This window comes from Dryobates pubescens, chromosome 3 (assembly GCF_014839835.1).
Source record: "Dryobates pubescens isolate bDryPub1 chromosome 3, bDryPub1.pri, whole genome shotgun sequence".
Lineage (NCBI taxonomy): Eukaryota > Metazoa > Chordata > Aves > Piciformes > Picidae > Dryobates > Dryobates pubescens.
The window spans coordinates 47,104,169-47,124,351 of record NC_071614.1 but is presented as its reverse complement, the minus strand read 5'-3'; the positions used below and the strand labels follow the sequence as shown (position 1 = coordinate 47,124,351).

Genomic DNA, 20,183 nt, shown 5'->3' with positions numbered 1-20,183 from the left:
GCAAACAAATTAGTCAGTCAATCATGATGGTTACTTACTGACAAGTGTGTGGAGGTATATGGATTAGCTGGCCCAGTAAAACACTTAAAGTAATGGGAAAAGTACCCAAAATATTCTCAAGCAAGAAGAAGCCAAAGCTCTCTGAGTTGCCAGATCATCAACTTTCAGCCAAATCTTGCAGAAACTACCTGTCACACAGGGAGAGGTTTGCACCTGTTCTATTTCTGTCACTATGCTGATGTCCCAAAATACAGCTCCTGCTAGAATGCTGTCGCTTAGTAGGTAAGATACTTACCAACAGGAGGTGAACCAAAATCATGCAGACTTTGTGAAATGAGTGAGCACCAGCCAGATGGACTAGTCTCTAAAGATGAAGAACTGATATATGAGTGAATTAGAAGTGAGTTACTGCAAAATAATAACGCTTAACATGGACTCAGGTTTCATCTGTAGACAGAGGAGAAATGTCCCATGCAAAATGAGACCAAAGATAGACTTTTCTATCCTGCCTTATTAGCAGTAACTAGAACAGGAAATAGGTCATCTTATTCACATGATATTACTAACAAATCACTGGTATTTGAAAAAGTGGGAAGGCTTTGAGGAAAATCCATATGAATGAAGGTACACTTAATAGATACTGCTCCTGTGTGTACCAAATATTTTACAAGAGGACAGAAAGTAAAATCTTTATCTCAGAAAGTTTACAGACTCAATGAATTCCAGAGAAATACAAAGATATGATAAGCACCATTCAAGAAATGAGTTAGAGCAGAACTAAGAGGAGCACTGTGAACTCTGGGAATAATAAATTCAGGGTTTCCACATGTGTCTCATGTGGACTGCCTTTATTGTCAAATAAAGCAACACACTGACAAAAACCTACGTGGGTTGTAAACCAAAGTTCCTGTCTGCTGTAAATTCTATAGGGTACTGGTGGAATGAGTTCACACTGCAGCTTCTCTTTCAACACAGAATGTGCAGGGCCTTTCTCCTGTGGCCAGTTGATTACTTTAAGGAAAAAGCACACGATGCGTCTTTGTAAAATCTGATTTGAAAACAGCTCACTAGCGCACAAGTTAAGGAGCTGACAGACAGCATCACTAAGTCTTGTTTCTATAGGGAAGGAGGACAAAACCAAATGAGATTGTATAATGCTACCATGCTGAAAGAACAAGCTATGTAGGTGGGTTTTCCCCTCTCTTTATACAACGCTCCCTTTCCCCAGGCACATACATTTTTGACACCTATAAATTGTTTAGCGGGGAATAAAAATAAGCAAACCTGATGCTTTAAGAATGTGCATAAATTGCAATTGAATGAAATTGTTTCCTGTAAATGTTACCATCTTTATAAGAAAATCACTGGGTTACAACACTCTGTTTCTCATCAGGTACTTAACAAAACAGAAAGAATGATGGTCTTAATAATATTGACAAATTAAAATAAAACCACACTTCACTTCCATAAACCAATGTAATTCTCAGCTCACAAGAGATGAATTTTCAATGGGTCTCCACTTGTACTGAATCACTGATAGAAAAAGCTACTGATAGTAAATTATCTCTGCAAATTTTAAAATATTAGAATACATAGAATAAACCAGGTTGGAAGAGACCTTCAAGATCATCGCGTCCAACCCATCAACCAATCCAACACCACCCAAACATCTAACCCACGGCACCAAGTACCCCATCAAGTCTTCTCCTGAAAACCTCCAATGATGGCGACTCCACCACCTCCCCAGGCAGCCCATTCCAATGGGCAATCACTCTCTCTGTATAGAACTTTTTCCTAACATCTAGCCTGAACCTCCCCTGGCGCAGCCTGAGACTGTGTCCTCTTGTTCTGGTACTGGCCGCCTGGGAGAAGAGACCAACATCCGTCTGTCTACAACCTCCCTTCAGGTAGTTGTAGAGAGTAATAAGGTCACCCCTGAGTCTCCTCTTCTCCAGGCTAAGCAACCCCAGCTCCCTCAGCCTCTCCTCATAGGGCTTGTGTTCCAAACCCCTCACCAACTTTGTTGCTCTTCTCTGGACTCGTTCCAGCAAGTCAACCTCCTTCCTAAACTGAGGGGCCCAGAACTGGACACAGGACTCGAGGTGTGGCCTAACCAGTGCAGTGTACAGGGGCAGAATGAGCTCCCTTCTTTTCCACCTATTGATGGGTAAAGCTGGTTTCTACTGTCTGATTCACTTGATTTAATTATGCTGTGCTGAAAGAATAAAGAAGTTGATGCCAACATTTTCAAAAGCATCAATTAATTGACACCTTTGGTTGGAGAGTGAAATGGAAGCTGACAGAACTCCATTTTTGGACAGTGCCCCATGCTTGGTAACACAGTCTTGTTTATTATCAGCAGAGAGTCGGACAACGTTCACTCTTGAGCAACCTCCAGAGATGGATCTCTAATGCAAAATCCACAGTGACTTCTTTACCAAGGAGATGAAGACATGACTTCCTTTATATAGTGAGACAATAAAGACAGGAGATTTCTCTTGTCACAGCAGAAATTTAGGAAGAGTCAAGACACTACTAAAGTGCAGAGAAAATCTTGCTGGAATTAGACAGGTGAACCTGTGTGCTTGAGAATTAACTGTACATGGAGAGGGATGGTAAGGTCTTGTAGACATTAGTCCATGCTGAAAACTGCAGCTATAACAAGAAATCCTCTACTGGGCTTGTGCACTGAGCACTAATGCACAAGGGCCAGGGGTATTGGGCCAGCCTGCTCAGTTCTCCATCCTTATGACAGACAAAAAAGAACTGCCTCCTAGCAGCCCCTCTTGATTCTGTCTTGCTGGTTAAAGACAGTCAGCTTGTGCAGAATTTTATTTCTTTAGCTTTCACTGGTGTGCAAGACATATGAGGAGGGCAATTAACTCAACAAATTAAACCTTTCCTGGGACAAAATATTTAAGCCAAGGTGAAACCGAATTTTATTAAAGCTGCTCCTCAGTTTCCAAAGCACATGTCCTGTCTCAGGACACTAACTTAGTCACAATCATTTTGCCACGCCTTACTAGTGCACATGGCATAGCCAACAATTCACATTCCTGCACATCAATAGCCAGTTCCATTGATAAAACATTACAAAACCAGGAAGCATCCTATCCCTTGAAATCACATAGCTTTTAAGAACAAGCAATTAAACTTTGCATGTATCAACAACATACTTGTCACAGAATGAAACCCAAAAATATTAACTCTTTCTTTTAAAAGGTGTAGATTTAGGGAAATACTTGTATTTGTTTTGGGATCTATACTTGTTCCTGCTTACTTATGGGAAAGAATTAGATTTTGGAAACAATGGCCCTGAGTTGAGGAGACACTGTTAGAAAAGGTACTGGAAATCCCAGATTACTAATAGACAAGTTTCACCCCTGAGGGATTCTTAGATTATTCTATTAAGTAATTCTGTATTTCTTAACCTGGACATACACCCCCCCAACCCCCCCAAAAAATCCCCCACCTCTGCAACACCCTGTATATATTCACCTACAGATGCACCAATCCAATACTTAAAGGCTCATAAAAACCTCATTATTGCCTCTCTTACAATCTAAAGTGAGTGAAGAAATTAAGGATGATGGGCCATAGGTGAAGGATGACTGGGATTAGAAGAGAGGGAAAGAGTGTAGCTTGCATCAAAACAGATTGAACAGGGTTTGTTTCCTTTGTGATCAAAACAAAACAACAAAAGCTCAAGAAGATTTCCCCTTTCAGGATTAACACACCCTGGTACCTGTTAGAACCTCCCAAGCAACATTACCACCCACATATGCAAACTAAAAATGTTGTTTATATAACAACGATGTGAGAAGAGTACAGCATAGGAAACAAATGCCTTATATAGAAGAGACAACATCAAAAGAAATGCAGACAACCTATTTTTGTGCCAAAGACAAAATAAAATGTTCTCTTTGAGCATGCCTCATGTCAAGAGATTGCTGGAAGTTCAGGAGCTCAGGCTCATGAACTTACATGAGTATGATCTTAAAAAGCTGGGAATACATATGCATATGTATTTTTCAAATGCCTTCAACAAAAGCTTGCTTGCTTTGAATTGTTTCATTGACTGTTGCTGGTATCTGGGCAGCACCTGAAATTTCAAGGCTGATCAGCAGGTGGTCCAAGTAGGAGATTTATTTGATTGGATCATGAGACTGTGATTCTTTTAGGGAAGAGCTGACAGGAAGGTACAATGTGACAAGTATTGATGGTCTCACATTTATTCCTCAAGTTATATTCCTTGGCCTCGAGGGTTTCTGTCTAAATCACTCTTCACTGGCATATCTGCTAGGACTGTGTGAAACATCTGTGGCCTGCCTTCTGCAAGCATTGGCTCACATGATTTTTTCAGATCATCCTCACAACAATCACCTGATAGCAGCTATCATTACCTGCAGGAGATGCAACATGGGAACCACAGAGGGAGAAATGTTCCTTTCAGAAGAAAAACACAAAACTGAGAAACTCTTGCGGAACAGCCCCAAGAAGCTCAAGAGGTACAAAACAGCCACTGTGATTTCATATTTAGGCTGACTGCTTTGTGAGAGTCAGAAAACTAGTCAGGTTGAAGTCTCATCTATATATGAGTCACAAAGAGGGATATATAGCAGCTCCTCAGACCATGTGACTCAGCAGCAGTAACAGGGAAGCAGAAACTCACATGGAAGTTCCTGGAGGAAGCAGAGTGCAGCAGAATGTCAGTAGAGATGGCTACAAGTCTCAGCTCCTCACCACAAGTTTGCCTTTCCATATTCGTTTTTCCACTTCTTGGTAGGCTGAGAGGGGAAACCAGAATTTTTGGAAGAGAGGGAAATGACAAAGCACATGCCAAAGCCTGTGCTTGGTGAAGTGAATGAAGGAAAGAACACAGCGGAGCTATTTCCAAACCCACTGAGATGATGAGAACAGACAAGGCTTTTTTACATCCACACTGAATGTTCTCCCAGAAATGTAAAATACGTCATGTGGGAGAAAGTCACCTGGCCAGGACAAGTAAAATTTTCTTTGTGCTGAAAAAATGGGTGCACACAGATGGCATCTGCCCTGGAAATTCAGCTCTCCACTTTGCAGTTTTATACTAAACATGTCTTGCTGTATGTTCTAGTGATAGGGCTGACCTAATATATCATAAAGTGGAAAATGTTGCAGCTTTTCTTCATTCTGGCACACAATACTGCTGCTTCCTGCTGCCTGCTTCTCTCCTTAAATGGTATTTTTCTTTTTGCTTCAACATTTATCCCGCAATGACAACTCTCCCAGACAATAGTCTTACAAAACTTCTGGTTTGGTGGATTTCTAAAAGCATTTTCTGTGGAAAAATTAGCTGCCAGGAATGGCAGGAATTCTCTGGCTGAACCACTGGTCATTGCAGTGAAATTTAATTTCCTGTTTTGCTGGTTAATGCCACAGCCTTAGCCATAACAAAAGTTAATTTTCTTCAAAAAGAAATGAAACAATAATCCAAGAGAAAGCTCATACATATGTTGGCAGGAAAAACAGACCTCTGTATAATAAATCAAGGGATTTTTGTTGTTATCTAGTAACCATTATTCTGGTGAAAAGTCGGGTTTTATAGCGACTATGGGAAAAATAATGGCAGATTGGCAAGGAGGATTACGTATGTGCCAAGGTGAACTGCAGCTGAGGTGTAGAAAAAACACATGTATCATGCTAATTGCTGTTTATCAGTCTGTGTTGGCCAAGTAGAACTTCTGTGTTTTGATACCATAGTTCTGTGACAGAGACACCCTATTGAACAGGCTTGAGAGGCCTGCCCTGCTCTGGGAAAGATCACAGCACAGTGAAAACAACAGGTTCAGGAGAACTGAAAAAGGAAGGTGGGACTTGATGAGATGCAAAGGCAATTGCACAAGAAGTAATTACTACTCAAGCAGAGCAGTGCCAGCTCTTGCAGAGCTGCAAGATACTGTAGAGGGGTTGCTAGCGTGCATTGCCAATAAACTGGGGGGGGTGGGGGAGTGGGGAGAGGAGGTGGGAAGTGAGCAAGTGACTGTGTGGTGATGGTTACTATTTGGGGTCAAACTGTGACAGTCCTTTTGGTTCCCAGTCTGGGGCATTAAGAGTTCAAGATAACAACCAAGGTGATTGGAATGTGCTAGATTCAATGTATAGTTGTCATTGCTGTTAAGTTGCCCATCACCTGGCTTCTGTGTTTGCAATGGGGCTTACTTGTGTCTAATGGTTGTTAGTGGCTGCTTGCTGTGCTGCTCATGATCTTCCTCTGCTGTGCTTGGGAACATTCTGATAACAGCAATACCTGATTACTGGATTCAATCTGGACAGGGTAGCAGTAGTGAGAGATGTTAAAATACAGCTTTTGATAGGAGCCTCAGCCTCACTAAAATCCTTGATCACACCAGCAGTCACGAATGCTACAGGTAATGTAGGTGCCCTAGCAAATACTGTAAGGGAAATTTGGTCTATAATTTCGGTCTATCTGTGTAGGTGGTGAATAAAGGAAAGCTGGCAAAACTGAAAGGAGTTATGTCATGGTGATGAAGAAACAAATATGGAATGATCTTTCACAAGCTGGTGTCCCACAATCAGAAACAAATTGGATGGCAACATCAGAAATATTTCACCGATGGCAAAAGTTAGCACCCATGCAAAAAAAGCCAGCCACCCCCTGCTCCACCACCAACTCCCTGCCCATCCTCCACCCCAAAGCAAGGCACCTCCTGGCAAATACCAAAGCAGCACAAATGAAGCTTTAACAGGTCCCCAGACTTGCCACCACTGTGGCAATTAGTGCCTCCTCCTTTTACTGTGGAGAAGACAGATGTTCCTAGGTTTCTTTAACCATAAAGTGGTGGTCTGGGGGGATGCTTTATGTGTTAGCTCTGGCAGATACTGGAGCTGAGGTTACTGTATTACACAGTAATAATAATAAAGAAACCACATCACAGATCTGTGGACTGGGGGGAAATTTGACCCCTGCCCTCCAAGCGAAGGTTACTTTAACAATAGGAAATGTCATTCCATTTAACATCCACAGTGTTAATTGCCACAGTTAAAGAATATATCTTGGGTGTTGATATGCTAGCAGGCAGGACAAACAGATAAAAATTTAAAGGGTCACTTCTGGCTCAGCACTTGACAAGCAGGACATGCTATTAGATGTCTTGCACGGATTTCTGAAGTAGGATCCTGTTGTGCTGCCTGTGCCTGCCAGAGTGGTAACTGTAAAACAGTATCATACTCTTGGGAGGAAGGAGAAAATTGCTCAAACTGTTGAGGCACTTCAACAAGTGGGAATTGTTAAGGAAACTGTAACTGGTTTTAATAATCCTCTTTGCCCTGTTTGGAGACCAGGCAGAACTTGGACAATTTCTGAAGGTTATAGAGATCTGATTCATGCCAGACATGGTTATTCTTCTAGAAAAAATGGAGGGCTAATGCTTTCTTTTCAATAGCCATTATATTTATAAAGTAGTTATAAAGTATTTGTACTTTTTGTACACAACTACACATAAGAGCGTTTCATAAGCAAGAATGAAAGATAAAATGGGGTCAGTGGAGCCTGAATGGCTAGCAGGTTGCTTACCTGGCAAGGGCATGGCAATATCTGTTCAATGCTGTGGATGCAGTGTCAGGACTGGGTTTTGCTAAACTCACTTAACAGGCTAATCAACATAACAATTACAGCATTAGAACAATCCATTCATCAATATAGTCCTCACCAAATACAAAGTGACCAAGGAATACATTTTATTGGATATAATGTCCAGGACTAGGGATAGATTGAATATTCCATGTTGCCTATAATAATAGAGCTAACGGCTTGATTGAAAGAAACAACTCTTTAAGCTGGATTGGCAGCCTACATCAGTTCATCAAACCTGGGGTGACACTAGCTGAAGGAGCTGGAGCATCAGCTTATGTATTGCTAGGAGGTGACACTCCTGTTTTCCTCTCTTATCACAGGTTGTCTTATTGTGCTTTGTAGTCTTGTACTACAAGAAATGTTCTTTGGATATGTTTCGGCAAGATCACCATGTAAATACTTGCTAACTCTTCTGTATTTTTTATTGAGAATTAGCAGCTACACATCTTTTTGACAATGTGTTTCATTGGTGTTCTAGCTCCAGTAGCTGTACTACAGAATTATGGTGTGCTAAGTGCTTTTGATATTAACGTTCCTCATTGTTATTTGTGCTGAGCAGAGAACGGTGTGACAGTTTAGGCTATGCCTTTAAGAGAGAGATAGCTATCTGAACGTTTGGGTGTAAAAACATCACACTACAACAAATGGCTGAATGCCAAAGAACATTACAATATTGATTGGCAGTGGACTATCTCCTTCTTTGACGCCTTAAACACTACTCCAATTCTGAAGGCATATGTTGCTTCAACATAATTGATGAATCAGGCAGCATTGAGGGTGACATTTGATATCTCTAGGACTTAATGTATCAAACAAAACAGTCTACTGGTGATGCCTGGCTGCCTGAGTGATTTAATTCCCTGACAAGATGAGTGGAACACCTGATTTATTTATTTTTCTATATCTGTTCTTTATGTGCAAAGTACCCTACCCAACATCCCTCAAGTCCAAATGGCCACCTCCATCTTTGCCAGCTTCAGTGGAAGTGGTCCCTTGAGCAAGGGGGTAGAAGGTGGGAAAATAACGGAAGATTAGCAAGGATTATGAACACATTCAGAAGACCTGCAGCTGAGGTGTAGAAAAACACATACACCATGCTACCTGTTGTTTAGCCTTGTGCGTTGGATAGGTAGAACATGTACCTTTTGATAAGTCTGGGATGGTCTTGGAGCCACCCTGTAGAACATGCTTCAGATTTCTGCCCTGTGCAGAGGTAAACTATGCCTGCATGAATCCCTGAAATATAGGTGATAACATCAGGTTCAAACATGCTCCAGCATGGACTGAGCTCTGTGATGCCTGTGTCCCTGTGAGCATGCTTCTGCTCTGGTGCTGCTTTGGGGATCCTCCAGTTGGTAGCACATAAGACCCTTAATGGGAAGGTTGTGAGTTCAAGCCTGCAGTGGGCAGTAGTGGTCTGTGGTGACAGGTTGGATTCGATGATCTTTGAGGTCTCTTCCAACCTTAGTGACACTGAATACTGAAAAATAAATTGATTCTTTGCATTTCATCCATGGTTTTGTGGTTGCTCCTGTGTCCTGCATGTGCTGGCTCACACAGAGATCCAAATGGTCCCTAAATAGCTATTGTCTTATCATTCTGCCCATATATTGATGAACTTGCTGCTGCCATGGAACCCAGCCAGCTATGGTCCTTGCTGACACAGCAGGTAGAAAAATGCTTATTCCTATTGTATTATTTCTAAAAGCCAGATTGCCACTTACAGACTGCAAAGTTCTCATGCTGAAGGGACATAAGTAGACAAGCAATGGGACAAGCCACTTGACACTTTTTTTTTATTCACTAATGATCTCTATGGAGCAAGAATAAGCTGCTTACCAGGTAACTACTTACAGAAGCCCCATCGGGGTTCTTGTTCAATTCTGTCCACCTTTAGATCACTGTAGCTGATTGTCACCAAAGAAATGCTATCTCCTCACACTACAGTGTCACAGACTCAGACTGGATGGTCCTTCAGCTGGTCTCTGGTTCATCCTTGTGTTCAAAGACAGGTCAACATCAAATTCCTAGCAGGGTCTTCGGGATTTTGCACAGCTGGATCTTGAAAGCCTCCATCATGGAGACTCCAGAGTAAGATGTCCCAGTGTTATCTGCATCTTGATTTTATTCTCCCCCTCCCCCCATATATATGAAACCATTCCAGCCTCCAGGCAAAGTATGAACCATTAACCACTACCCTCTCTAAGCCAAATGATCCAGCCAGTTATTAACCCATATAGCAGTCTACCCATTGAGACCGTAATGTCCCAAGTAGCACCTGAGGATGGGATTGCTAATGTCGAGACAGACGACATCCATCAGTTTCCATTCACAGATCTAGACACTTCATCACAGAAGACAGTCAGGCATCATTTATCTTTGGTACATCAATGCTCATGTTGCCACATCCTCCCAGAAATGGTCTTTGCTAGAAATGATCTAACTTTTGAAGACAGATGGAACATTTGTCTTTATCATGGATCTCCCTTGATATCCATGACCTTTCAAAGATTGTAGTGTATGACAGCATTATGACACCAGCTAGCACGCTTGGATGCTTCCCTTTTGGTCTTATGCACTTGTTTGGCTTGAGATTTCTCAAGAGACCCATGACTCAAGCTTCCACTGCTGGTAGTTTGATGATACAGAGGCTTGGAAGAATTTGTTGGTGAAATCTGAGGCAAAGCAAGCATGGAGCACCTCAGCATTGCCTGCACCCACAGTTACTAAGTCACCCACTGAATTTAGAAATGGGTCCTATTTTTCATGTTAATTCATTTGTTACTAATATAGCAGTAGAAGCACTCCTTCCTTCTATGATATCCCTTATAAATTTTGACCATCCTTACATGTCCCTGCAATGTTTCAAAGTTCCTCTTTTGTATCCCAGTCCTGCTTCTGCCTCTTGTATACTGCTTTTATTGCACTGGCGCCCAATCACAGGTTATCTGGTCAGCTGAGCCAGTTTCCCTGATACTATTCACTTGTTTTCATGAGTACAAGGATGAGCTGGTTTTGTGCTAAGAGGATGTTGTCCTTAAAGACTTGACATCTTTTCAAATCAAATCATCATGTACTACTTTTGTCAGGGCTTAAACTTAAAAAAATTAATTACCTGAATGTACAGATTTCCAGATGATTATGAGGTAGTGACTCCAGTCCTACTGGAGACTTACTTCTTGTGCTATGTGAAAAATCTCTAGCCTTGCATGTAAAATCTCAAGCAACACACTTAAAGAATTGCTACACGAGTGATTATGTTACATGTGCCAACACATTGGACAGATCTTAGGTTGCAAAAAGATGTCTTCAACATTTCCTGCTTCCAAAGCATTGAGCTCATCACATAGCAGGGTAGATGACAGAAACAAGGGTGTGGATCTGAGCCCTGTGATTAGTAGTCGAGAGTGCTGGTGCAAAGCAACACATTTCTGGGGCTTGAAACCAAGGAGAAGAAAAGGCAGGAACTGAGGATGAAGAGGTCATGTGTGTAGAAGGAATGGATAGAGAACTCTGACTGGAAACCAGTTCTCAGTATCTTCCTGTTGTCACTGCACTCCATTAAGACATGCACAATGGAACAGGTCCAGAAGGTTTAGGTGCTGCATGTGGGGCTGGACCATTAAGTTCCTTTTCAGTTTTCTTTTACCCAAAACCAACATAAAAAAATTAAGACATTTGAGAAAAAAAACCCACTAATATTCTGTTTGTAGATCATTATAGTTGCACAGCCAAAGCTGAAAACATTTGAAAAGGCTGTAGTCTGATCAGCCTTAACACTCCACTCCTTTCTGTTCCCTTGTTAATAAGCTTTATCACATGACTAATTGTGGGAATTAGCTTCCCTTCTCCTCCCCCCCCTGCAAGACTCAGTAAAATTTATACTAAGTTTGTCTCCAAAATGCCCTTGTTACATGAACTACTCAAAAGCATATGAGGTAAGTATTGTCTGCATATATGAAAGCACAAAGGAATGTCATGGGGCATTTGCAACATACAAGAAAATTATTCCTAGGAGACAAGTTGCATGGATTATTATTATTTTCCTGACTCTCTTTTTAAACAATCAATGTTTTCTTTTAAATCTTCCTTGAGGAGTAGCATTGTAGTGGAGAAAGGTGAAGAAAAGCAGGGGGCCAAAAGCATGGAAAGGACTGAGACTCATTACTGGATTACTGAATCAATAATGATGTAGAACAGCTAGGAGAAGGTCCAGATGTCACAGGACAGATGGAAAATATAATAAACTTCTGAATTTTAGAGCCCCCAAATGCTCAAGGCTATCACATTTTTTGGCTGACAAAGAAGTGGGGATAACATTATGAGGTTTGATCTCATCCCAGGCTCTTTGTTGCTTTCAGGCAGGATCCTGAAATCTCAGAAAATGCTGTAGTCTTGTTCACTGCAAGTTTCTTCCAAGCTACTGCCATTCTCAGTGCAGAACAAAAAAGAATGAATCTGCAAATAGCTTTATACTGTCTTGGAGGCATCCAAGGGAATGTTCTATTAAAGCAATAAAATTTGTGTGTGTGTACTGTAGGAAAAAAAGGAAATGTTTCCACTGTCTCCTACAACTGACACCGAGTCAACAGCAATATAACAGAAAATTACCATTGTCAGGGAAATGCCATTTCCTAACTACTACAGATATATAGGTAGATAGCTTAGATATTGAGTTGTGCTTTGGGTGTAGGCAAGTCTAGGCTGCAGGTTCTGGAAGAACACAAAGCATTTATCTGTGTTATAAGCACTAATGATGTGGAATACATAGCCCACAACCCAGTTCTCAAAGCTTAGGTCTTACTGTGGCCCAGCTTCCAATGAATGCAAGGGTACAGTATGGTTGTGGGAATGTGGTTATGCCTGGTGTCCATTACTGCACGGGAGTCCCTGCTATCAGTTAGCACTGAGTGAATCTGACTTAATCACAGAAGATATTCAAACAAGCAGACCCACCAAAGTGCCATATTTCCCCCCCCCAATAGCAACAGCTTCTCTTCTGGCAGGATCTCTCACTGCTTCTTCGTTGCTCAGCTACTTCCTCTCCTGTCCTTGGTACACCACAGGTTGCTAGAAGCAAAGACAGCCTCCCTACTCCCTCACATTTGATCATCCCTAATTGCCTTCCCAACCCATTAAACAAAATCCTTTCTTTGGAAGCCTGGGGGTTTTGCTCTATCAGAATTGTTTCTCTATTTCTGCCACGCACACATAGACACACACAACATTCTTACATCATTAAGATGCAAAACACATTGATCCTGTATGAGTATTTTCAAAAGCAGTGTTTCCAAATCACGACTTTCCTGAAGCCAGTGCTTTCTGTGTTTTTATGACCTATGGTTTATGGAGCTGATTTCTGCAAAGCCTGATGTTCCAGTCAGTCACTTGTGTGCAACTATTGCTACACATTCCTGGCCTAGAAGCCTTTGCTGTGCCATGCCTTCACTGCAATCTCTACACCACCAGTCGCCTCAAACCAGAACAAGTCTCCCTCCCCGTCTCCTTGCAAAGTAACACAGCTCTAACTAACCCCAAGTGTTTCAGCGCTGCTACAAGTCTCAAGAGCTAGAACCAGCATCATCCCTCGCATCCCCTGAATATCGTAACACTGTATTTCCCCTCTTATGTGAGGTGGAAGCACACCTCAGTGAGGTGTTGCAAAAAGAAAGACCCAGGAAGACTGTGTAAAATTGCACACCTACAAGAGAAAGCCGTGTAAACAGATCAGGTAGGAAGGAACAGTATCTGTTCCTGTAAAATAGGATAAAGCATAAGTACTGAACAGGGTGAGGCACCTGGGGCGGGGAAACAGACCAGACAGGAATGGGGAGATTCCTACAGGGAATGAGATTCCTGGTTCACACAAGACTCTTGTTTCCTACTTTCCCAATTCCATGTTAGAAGCAGGAAGACAGAGAAAATGGTATGTAATTCAGAACACAGTGCTATGCCTGGATTTACCAAATCTGCCTTTGAACTAATCCTCCTGAACTTTCTAAGGCTTTCCTTCATCGTCACTTCCTCAGCTATGGAGGGAATTTGCCCATAGTTCAGTACTTCCTTCACATGTCACATGAGAAGGGTAAAGCTCCTTCTCATCAATCCACATGTTGCTTGTAAGATTTCACTCATCTAGCAGGTACATTTACAACAATTTCCTTTATTTCTTTGCCACCCCTTTTGGGCCAAGCTTTGCTTCTTTAGGTTCACCCTTCAATAATATTCTACTTCTCTAGCTATGTCTTTCCTGTTAAGGAGAAAATCCTAACTAATCCCTTCCTGCAGGTCTACTGCTTTCAAAACTCTGCATTTGCAGCAGGTTGACAATAAACAAATGGCAAGGCTTAGTTCTTGAAATTTGATACTCAAACTGACAGCAAAAATTTCAGACATCATTGTGGCAAATAGCTAACATATAAAATGATGATGAGATATACATGGTATGTGAAAGACTACTAGATTAACTTTCTGGAAGCAAATCCCAAGGAAGACCTTTTCAGTCATTGCACAAGCATTTTTGCTTTCCTCATCCTACACAAACCCACGACTGGGAAACACCCATACCAAGAGATACACCTAAAGCCAGACAATCATCAAGCATGACACTGGGTGTGCCTTCATTAGAGTTCTAGGTGTGTGAGAGCCTTATTTAGAGAAAGATACAAGATAGCAGTTTATTTGTAAAACAGCGGAGCCCTTGCCACGGTCCTTGTGTAAAGCTTTCAACAGGAATGGGAAGGTGAGTGCTCCAGCTGCAATCTCTCCATCCTCCTTTTACCATCACACTACACTGTAAAGCCAGACTCTTTCTCATCAATACAAGAGTTTCTACTAATGATCACACCAAGATTCAAGACAGCCAGAGACATATATTGCAGACAGGCAACCTTTAAGATTTAGGCTTTTTCGGTAAGGCCATACCTTTGGCATACATGGCATGCTTCATACCAACTGCTCTACAAAATGTCTACAATAGAAGAGAAGCACAGGCTTCAAAAAAAGCAGACTGAGAAAACAGTAAGTAAACTGAATTGCATTTTAAGCATTATAAGGCTAGAGAGCAGGCATCAATAAAGTGCAGACATCATTAAAACCAACCTTTTGGTAACACTGAGAAAAGACAGCTTCCCCTGCCTACATTTTTTGGGGGTTTACTTGTACAGCAGTAAATCATACTTCAAAAACCACTCCACCAGCTTTCCCCTAGTGGTTAATACGTTGCAAAGTCAACTCAACTATTGGTTAAGCTTTAGAAGGAAACTACTACATTTCAGCGTGCATGTGTTTGTTGTGTTTACTGTGGACTACAAGCTAGTTAGTCCATGGGCCCAACAGTTTATTGCACGACTCAGAACTCTTACTGCAGTTTAGGATGATAGAAAAAAATGCAGCTTGAATTCCCAGGATTATAAAACTTAACACACAAGCCTAATCCATAGAACTCATTCAATAGAGACCAAGACCACCATGAAACTAGCTTAATAAGTAATGTTGCAATTATCTATTTGTTTCCAGTATTGAGACAATTAAGGTAAACAATGAAACCTTACCTTCATTCCTTTAGCAATCCCATTTTTCTTATAGATTCCACTTTTTAAGAGGTTATTCTGTTTCTGATGATGATGATGATGTAGATGTCCATTGCAGACAGCACTAGGATTAGCCATCTGTTTATTAGTCAGATTCTCAGTTCTTAAAGGTGTCTCAGGTCTTTCTACTGTAAAAAAGACAGTGGGATGAGCAGATAAAGTTCTTGGTTAAGGCCTAAAAGGTATCCAACTGGTCCTTCAGGATTTTCCAGGATGAGAGGAGGAAATATCTTTTGCAATATCTTGGAAACTTTAAACTCTTTCTTTCATACACCTTCAGCCCCAGCAAGCTAGAACGCGAACTACATAGCAAAGGCGTGATGTTTAAATCTCTGAAAAATACTGCTCATTGCTGGCTGTTGTATGAACACAGCTTCTGTGAGTCAACAAGGCTGCTGCAGCTATCAAGAAGTGGGTGGATTCAGAGGCGGGGACACTTAAAGATACATTACCTCTTAAATATCTCTTAGTGAGGAACACTGTGGGGTTTTTTTTCCTTCTTTTTCCCCCCCCCACCACATTCTTCTGATTATACTCAACATAGAACCATGTTACTCCATTTAGAGTATTAAAAAGCTTAAAAAATTTAAACAGAGTAAGTTTTAAAATTACATCATTCATTTTGCTAAGAGTATCTTAACTGGAAAAGAAAGTAGTAAGAAGAACAGAACAGCTTTATGTTTCTTTTTGTTTAACGTTTTATTATGTAGGTAGCATCATAGTCACAACATTAATCCTGCATGGAAATGGAAGGCATTTCAGTGTTAAAATGATATTTCACCTAGAGCTAGAAGCAATATATCTGACCCTATTCCACAGATGTGTGCAGGGGTGTTTTCTAGAGTGAACTGGCCCTTTAAATTCAGTTTGGCCACTAATGGGGACAAACAGCATGCTATTATAATTAATGAGAAAAGTACTTTTGTGTAGTTAATTAATTTACTCTTAAAACAAGTCAGGCTTTAATCACATTTGAAACTACTAAGCAGGACTAATACACATCCTTGCTTTCAAGTAAGAGTTTATTGATTACAGAAATGTTGTCTTTGCTGAACCAAGTTCTCCTCTTTTAGATTGTAAGGGCAAAACATAAAAGTATATGACATCTCTGGCAGCATTTGATGGAACCCTTTCCTCCTACAACAATTAAAATTATTGTGGAGTCAGATGAAAGGAAAACTATATTATAATATCCATTTTGGAAAACAGTAAGGCTAAAAGGCTGGGAGAGCAAAAATACTTGGATTGTTTTAATTAAAAAAAAAGAAATATTATGTCATCTTGGCAATGAAATATTAAGGGACGTACAGAAAAGGCAAGTAACAACTGGAGTATATGGAGTACAGAAGATTATCATGCTAGATAAACTACTGAAGATGTTCAGGGAAATGTTTTGATTTTGAAAACTGGAGTTACCCATGTATTGAATTGTTAAAACACATTTTCTCCTTTGACATGATTTTCAAAGTGGTATATCTTCAACATGGTGGAAAACTTTTGGTCCCTACCCAAGACAGACCTTAACTAACCCTGTCTCTGGTCAGAAATGTCTACATCTTTCTTTCTTCATTTCACCTTAGTTTATGCCCCCAGCGGTTTATAGAGACTTCCAATAAGATCTGCAGAAAATCTCAGTGACACAACTCAGTAGCACAACTGAAAAAGCAATCCATCTCTAACTAGGTTTGATTTTTATATCCTCAAAAAGCCTTTTACTTACATATTGTAATTAATAAGACAACAGTAGTGTGGATTAAGAAAATATCCCATTAATTAACTAAAACAATGCAGGAAGAGTAAAACAATTACAACAGATTTATCATCAGAACTCAGATTTCTTTTGGGTGTTTTTCCTAGGCAAAATTACCTCATTTCTGTATGAATCAGTATCTTTAAAGCTTCATTAAGGCATCTGTAAGGATAACTCAATTGCAGATTAAATGTGAATATGTGACAGATAAATTGTTGGTCATGACAAGTGACTAAGAGTTCATATTTGCAAGGGAAAGACTGAGTTGAAGGTAAGTTGGAAGCAGATGTAAAGAATGGTCAATAACACTTCCCTGTGTTTTTATGACCTATGGTGCTGTGATAAATGGAACAAGATAAAACAGAGGATGTTCTCTACACCTGGCAAATAACCTCTCACCAAGAATCATTCTTCATTTGGGAATGATTTCCCTGATTGTCACATCAAATCAAACTTTGCCAGAGCATCTACTCACTCAGTTACTGATCATCTTGATCCTCTTGTGATAAAGGTAAGACAAGAAAAACTTACCCCAATAGCATTCTTCCTCTGAACAGCTTCCGGTATTTCCACTGTCACCTTTGCCAGGCACACTTCACAACAGACTCAGCACCTTCCAGGACACAAAGTGATATAATTTACATCTCATGTGAATCTTACTCTATTTTTCAATTAGGCTTATGGGGGAGTGGAATCTCTGATTAGATAACAGTTCAGATGATATAAATTTTGTCTCTAGTTCCAGGTTGCTATTTCTAGGCCCATGAAATACCACTGCCCTTAAATTAATAAAAAAGTGAATTAAATATGCTATATTAATTTTAGTTTTCAATGTCCCCAAAATTTAAGATCACAAACAGCCACCACTCAAAAAAAGAGAGACTACGTATGGATTTAAATGAGCAATCTTAAAAACCTCAGAGAACAGCCATCCTTTTGGATTTCTTTTAACCACACTCTAAAAGCCAGAGCTCAGAGAAGAAATACCACTAGAGGCTGGGTAAAATTCCTGCCCTGATTCCATTTAAAGCAAATGATTTATAGAAAGAATGAGTCTGGCTTGCACCCTACAGAAATCCCTCTCACTCAATGCCATCCATTACTCAGGCTTCTCTATCCATGTCTGACATGCTACTTATCACCTGCATCTAAATGTACTACTCAAGAATATGAAAGTCTATCCTGCCTGGATGCTGACAGAAGGACCCAATGATTGTGTACTTTGCAACACTAAAACCATCACCAGCAATACTCTGTCTCTTATTACCCATTCTGGGAAGTAGGAGGAAAGGAATTACTATACTGACTACACAAGAACTTTGTGTATTTAACTGCAGGAGACCCCAGTCCTAGTAAGATTATATATGTGCTTCACTTTAGCAGCTTGGGTACTGGTCAGAAGTTATCAAGTTGCTCTTCATATGCTGGTAAGAGATGGTGAATTTCTAAGGTTACTAGCAGACCACATGCCATGGTCAAGACAGGTGCTAGTAAAGTTTCTAAGATGTGGCTACAACTACTATAAATCTTAGGAAAACCATCAATGAATTCCCAAGGTCTAGGTTTTATTCCTTGCTTTGTCATTATCATGTTTACACTGGGCCTTTGCTGACTCACCTCTTGAAAGAAGTACTTAAATTCTTTTTAAATGCTATGAGAAAAATTGCTGAGAAGTGTGGTACAAAAGGGAGGCAAAATATATATATGGATAATTAGCCAAGGTTTAACAACAGAACAGAGAGAATGGGATGAGTAGGGCCCTGTAGAAGCATTCCCTCAGTGTTTGAAGAAAACCACTTTTGTGCTATGCACTACTGTTGTTACACAGGGTAACTTAAAGGACTGGCTTCTGGTGATGCATCCAAGTAATGGGGACAAAACCATCTAACCTTCCAAAACTCTGATGACTTTTGTTCCATTACAGCTGGCCTGCAGAGCTGGCAGAAGGAGTCAGGGAGCAGCATAGTTTTCCTCTGTTCCAGAATGGCGTAGTTGGTGATCTGCTTAGCCGCTTGGATCCCCACAGGTCCATGGGACCAGATGGGATCCATCCTAGGGTGCTGAGAGAGCTGGCAGATGAGCTGGCCAAGCCGCTCTCCATCATTTTTCAGCAGTCCTGGCTCACTGGAGACATCCCAGATGACTGGAAGCTGCCAACATGGTGCCCATCCACAAGAAGGGCCGGTTGGATGAGCCAGGGAATTACCGGCCTGTCAGCCTGACCTCAGTGCCAGGCAAGATTATGGAGCAGGTCATCCTGAGTGCAGTCACACAGCACTTAGAGGATGGCCAAGGGATCAGGCCCAGCCAGCATGGATTTAGGAAGGGCAGGTCCTGCCTGACCAACCTGATCTCCTTCTATGATCAGGTGACCCGCCTGGTGGATGTGGGGAGGCCTGTGGATATAGTCTACCTGGACCTCAGCAAGGCCTTTGATTCCATCCCCCACAGTAAACTGCTGGCCAAGCTGTCAGTCCATGGCTTGGATGGGAGCACACTGCGATGGGTTAGGAACTGGCTGGAGGGCCGAGCCCAGAGAGTGGTGAATGGTGCCAGAGCCAGCTGGCAGCCAGTCACTAGTGGTGTGCCCCAGGGATCAGTACTGGGCCCCATGCTCTTCAACATCTTTATTGATGATCTGGATGAGTGCATTGAGTCCATCATCAGTAAATTTGCAGATGACACCAAGCTGGGGGCAGGAGTTGATCTGCTGGAGGGTAGAGAGGCTCTGCAGAGGGACCTCGACAGGCTGGGCAGATGGGCAGAGTCCAACGGCATGAGATTGAACACATCCAAGTGCCGGGTTCTGCACATTGGCCACAGCAACCCCATGCAGAGCTACAGGCTGGGGTCAGAGTGGCTGGAGAGCAGTCAGGCTGAGAGGGACCTGGGGGTGCTGGTCGATGGTAGGCTGAACATGAGCCTGCAGTGTGTCCAGGCAGCCAGGAGGGCCAATGGCATCCTGGCCTGCATCAGGAACAGTGTGGCCAGCAGGAGCAGGGAGGTCATTCTGCCCCTGTACACCGCACTGGTTAGGCCACACCTCGAGTACTGTGTCCAGTTCTGGGCTCCTCAGTTTAGGAAGGAGGTTGACTTGCTGGAACGAGTCCAGAGAAGAGCAACAAGGTTGGTGAGGGGTTTGGAACACAAGCCCTACGAGGAGAGGCTGAGGGAGCTGGGGTTGCTTAGCCTGGAGAAGAGGAGA

The 20,183-nt window shown here is 41.6% G+C and overlaps 1 protein-coding gene across 1 annotated transcript in view; it reads right to left on the bottom strand.

Annotated features, from left to right (window-relative positions):
• Nucleotides 1-20,183, bottom strand: part of SPTLC3 (serine palmitoyltransferase long chain base subunit 3) — a 183,206-nt gene that overhangs the window by 80,488 nt on the left and 82,535 nt on the right. The window contains exons 2-3 of the mRNA XM_009906893.2: nt 17,510-17,591; nt 15,190-15,356 (exon numbers count right to left, since the gene is read on the bottom strand). Of these exons, the coding sequence (XP_009905195.1) occupies nt 15,190-15,306 (117 nt within the window). The 5' untranslated portion in view covers nt 15,307-15,356; nt 17,510-17,591. The remainder of the gene's footprint in view (nt 1-15,189; nt 15,357-17,509; nt 17,592-20,183) is intronic.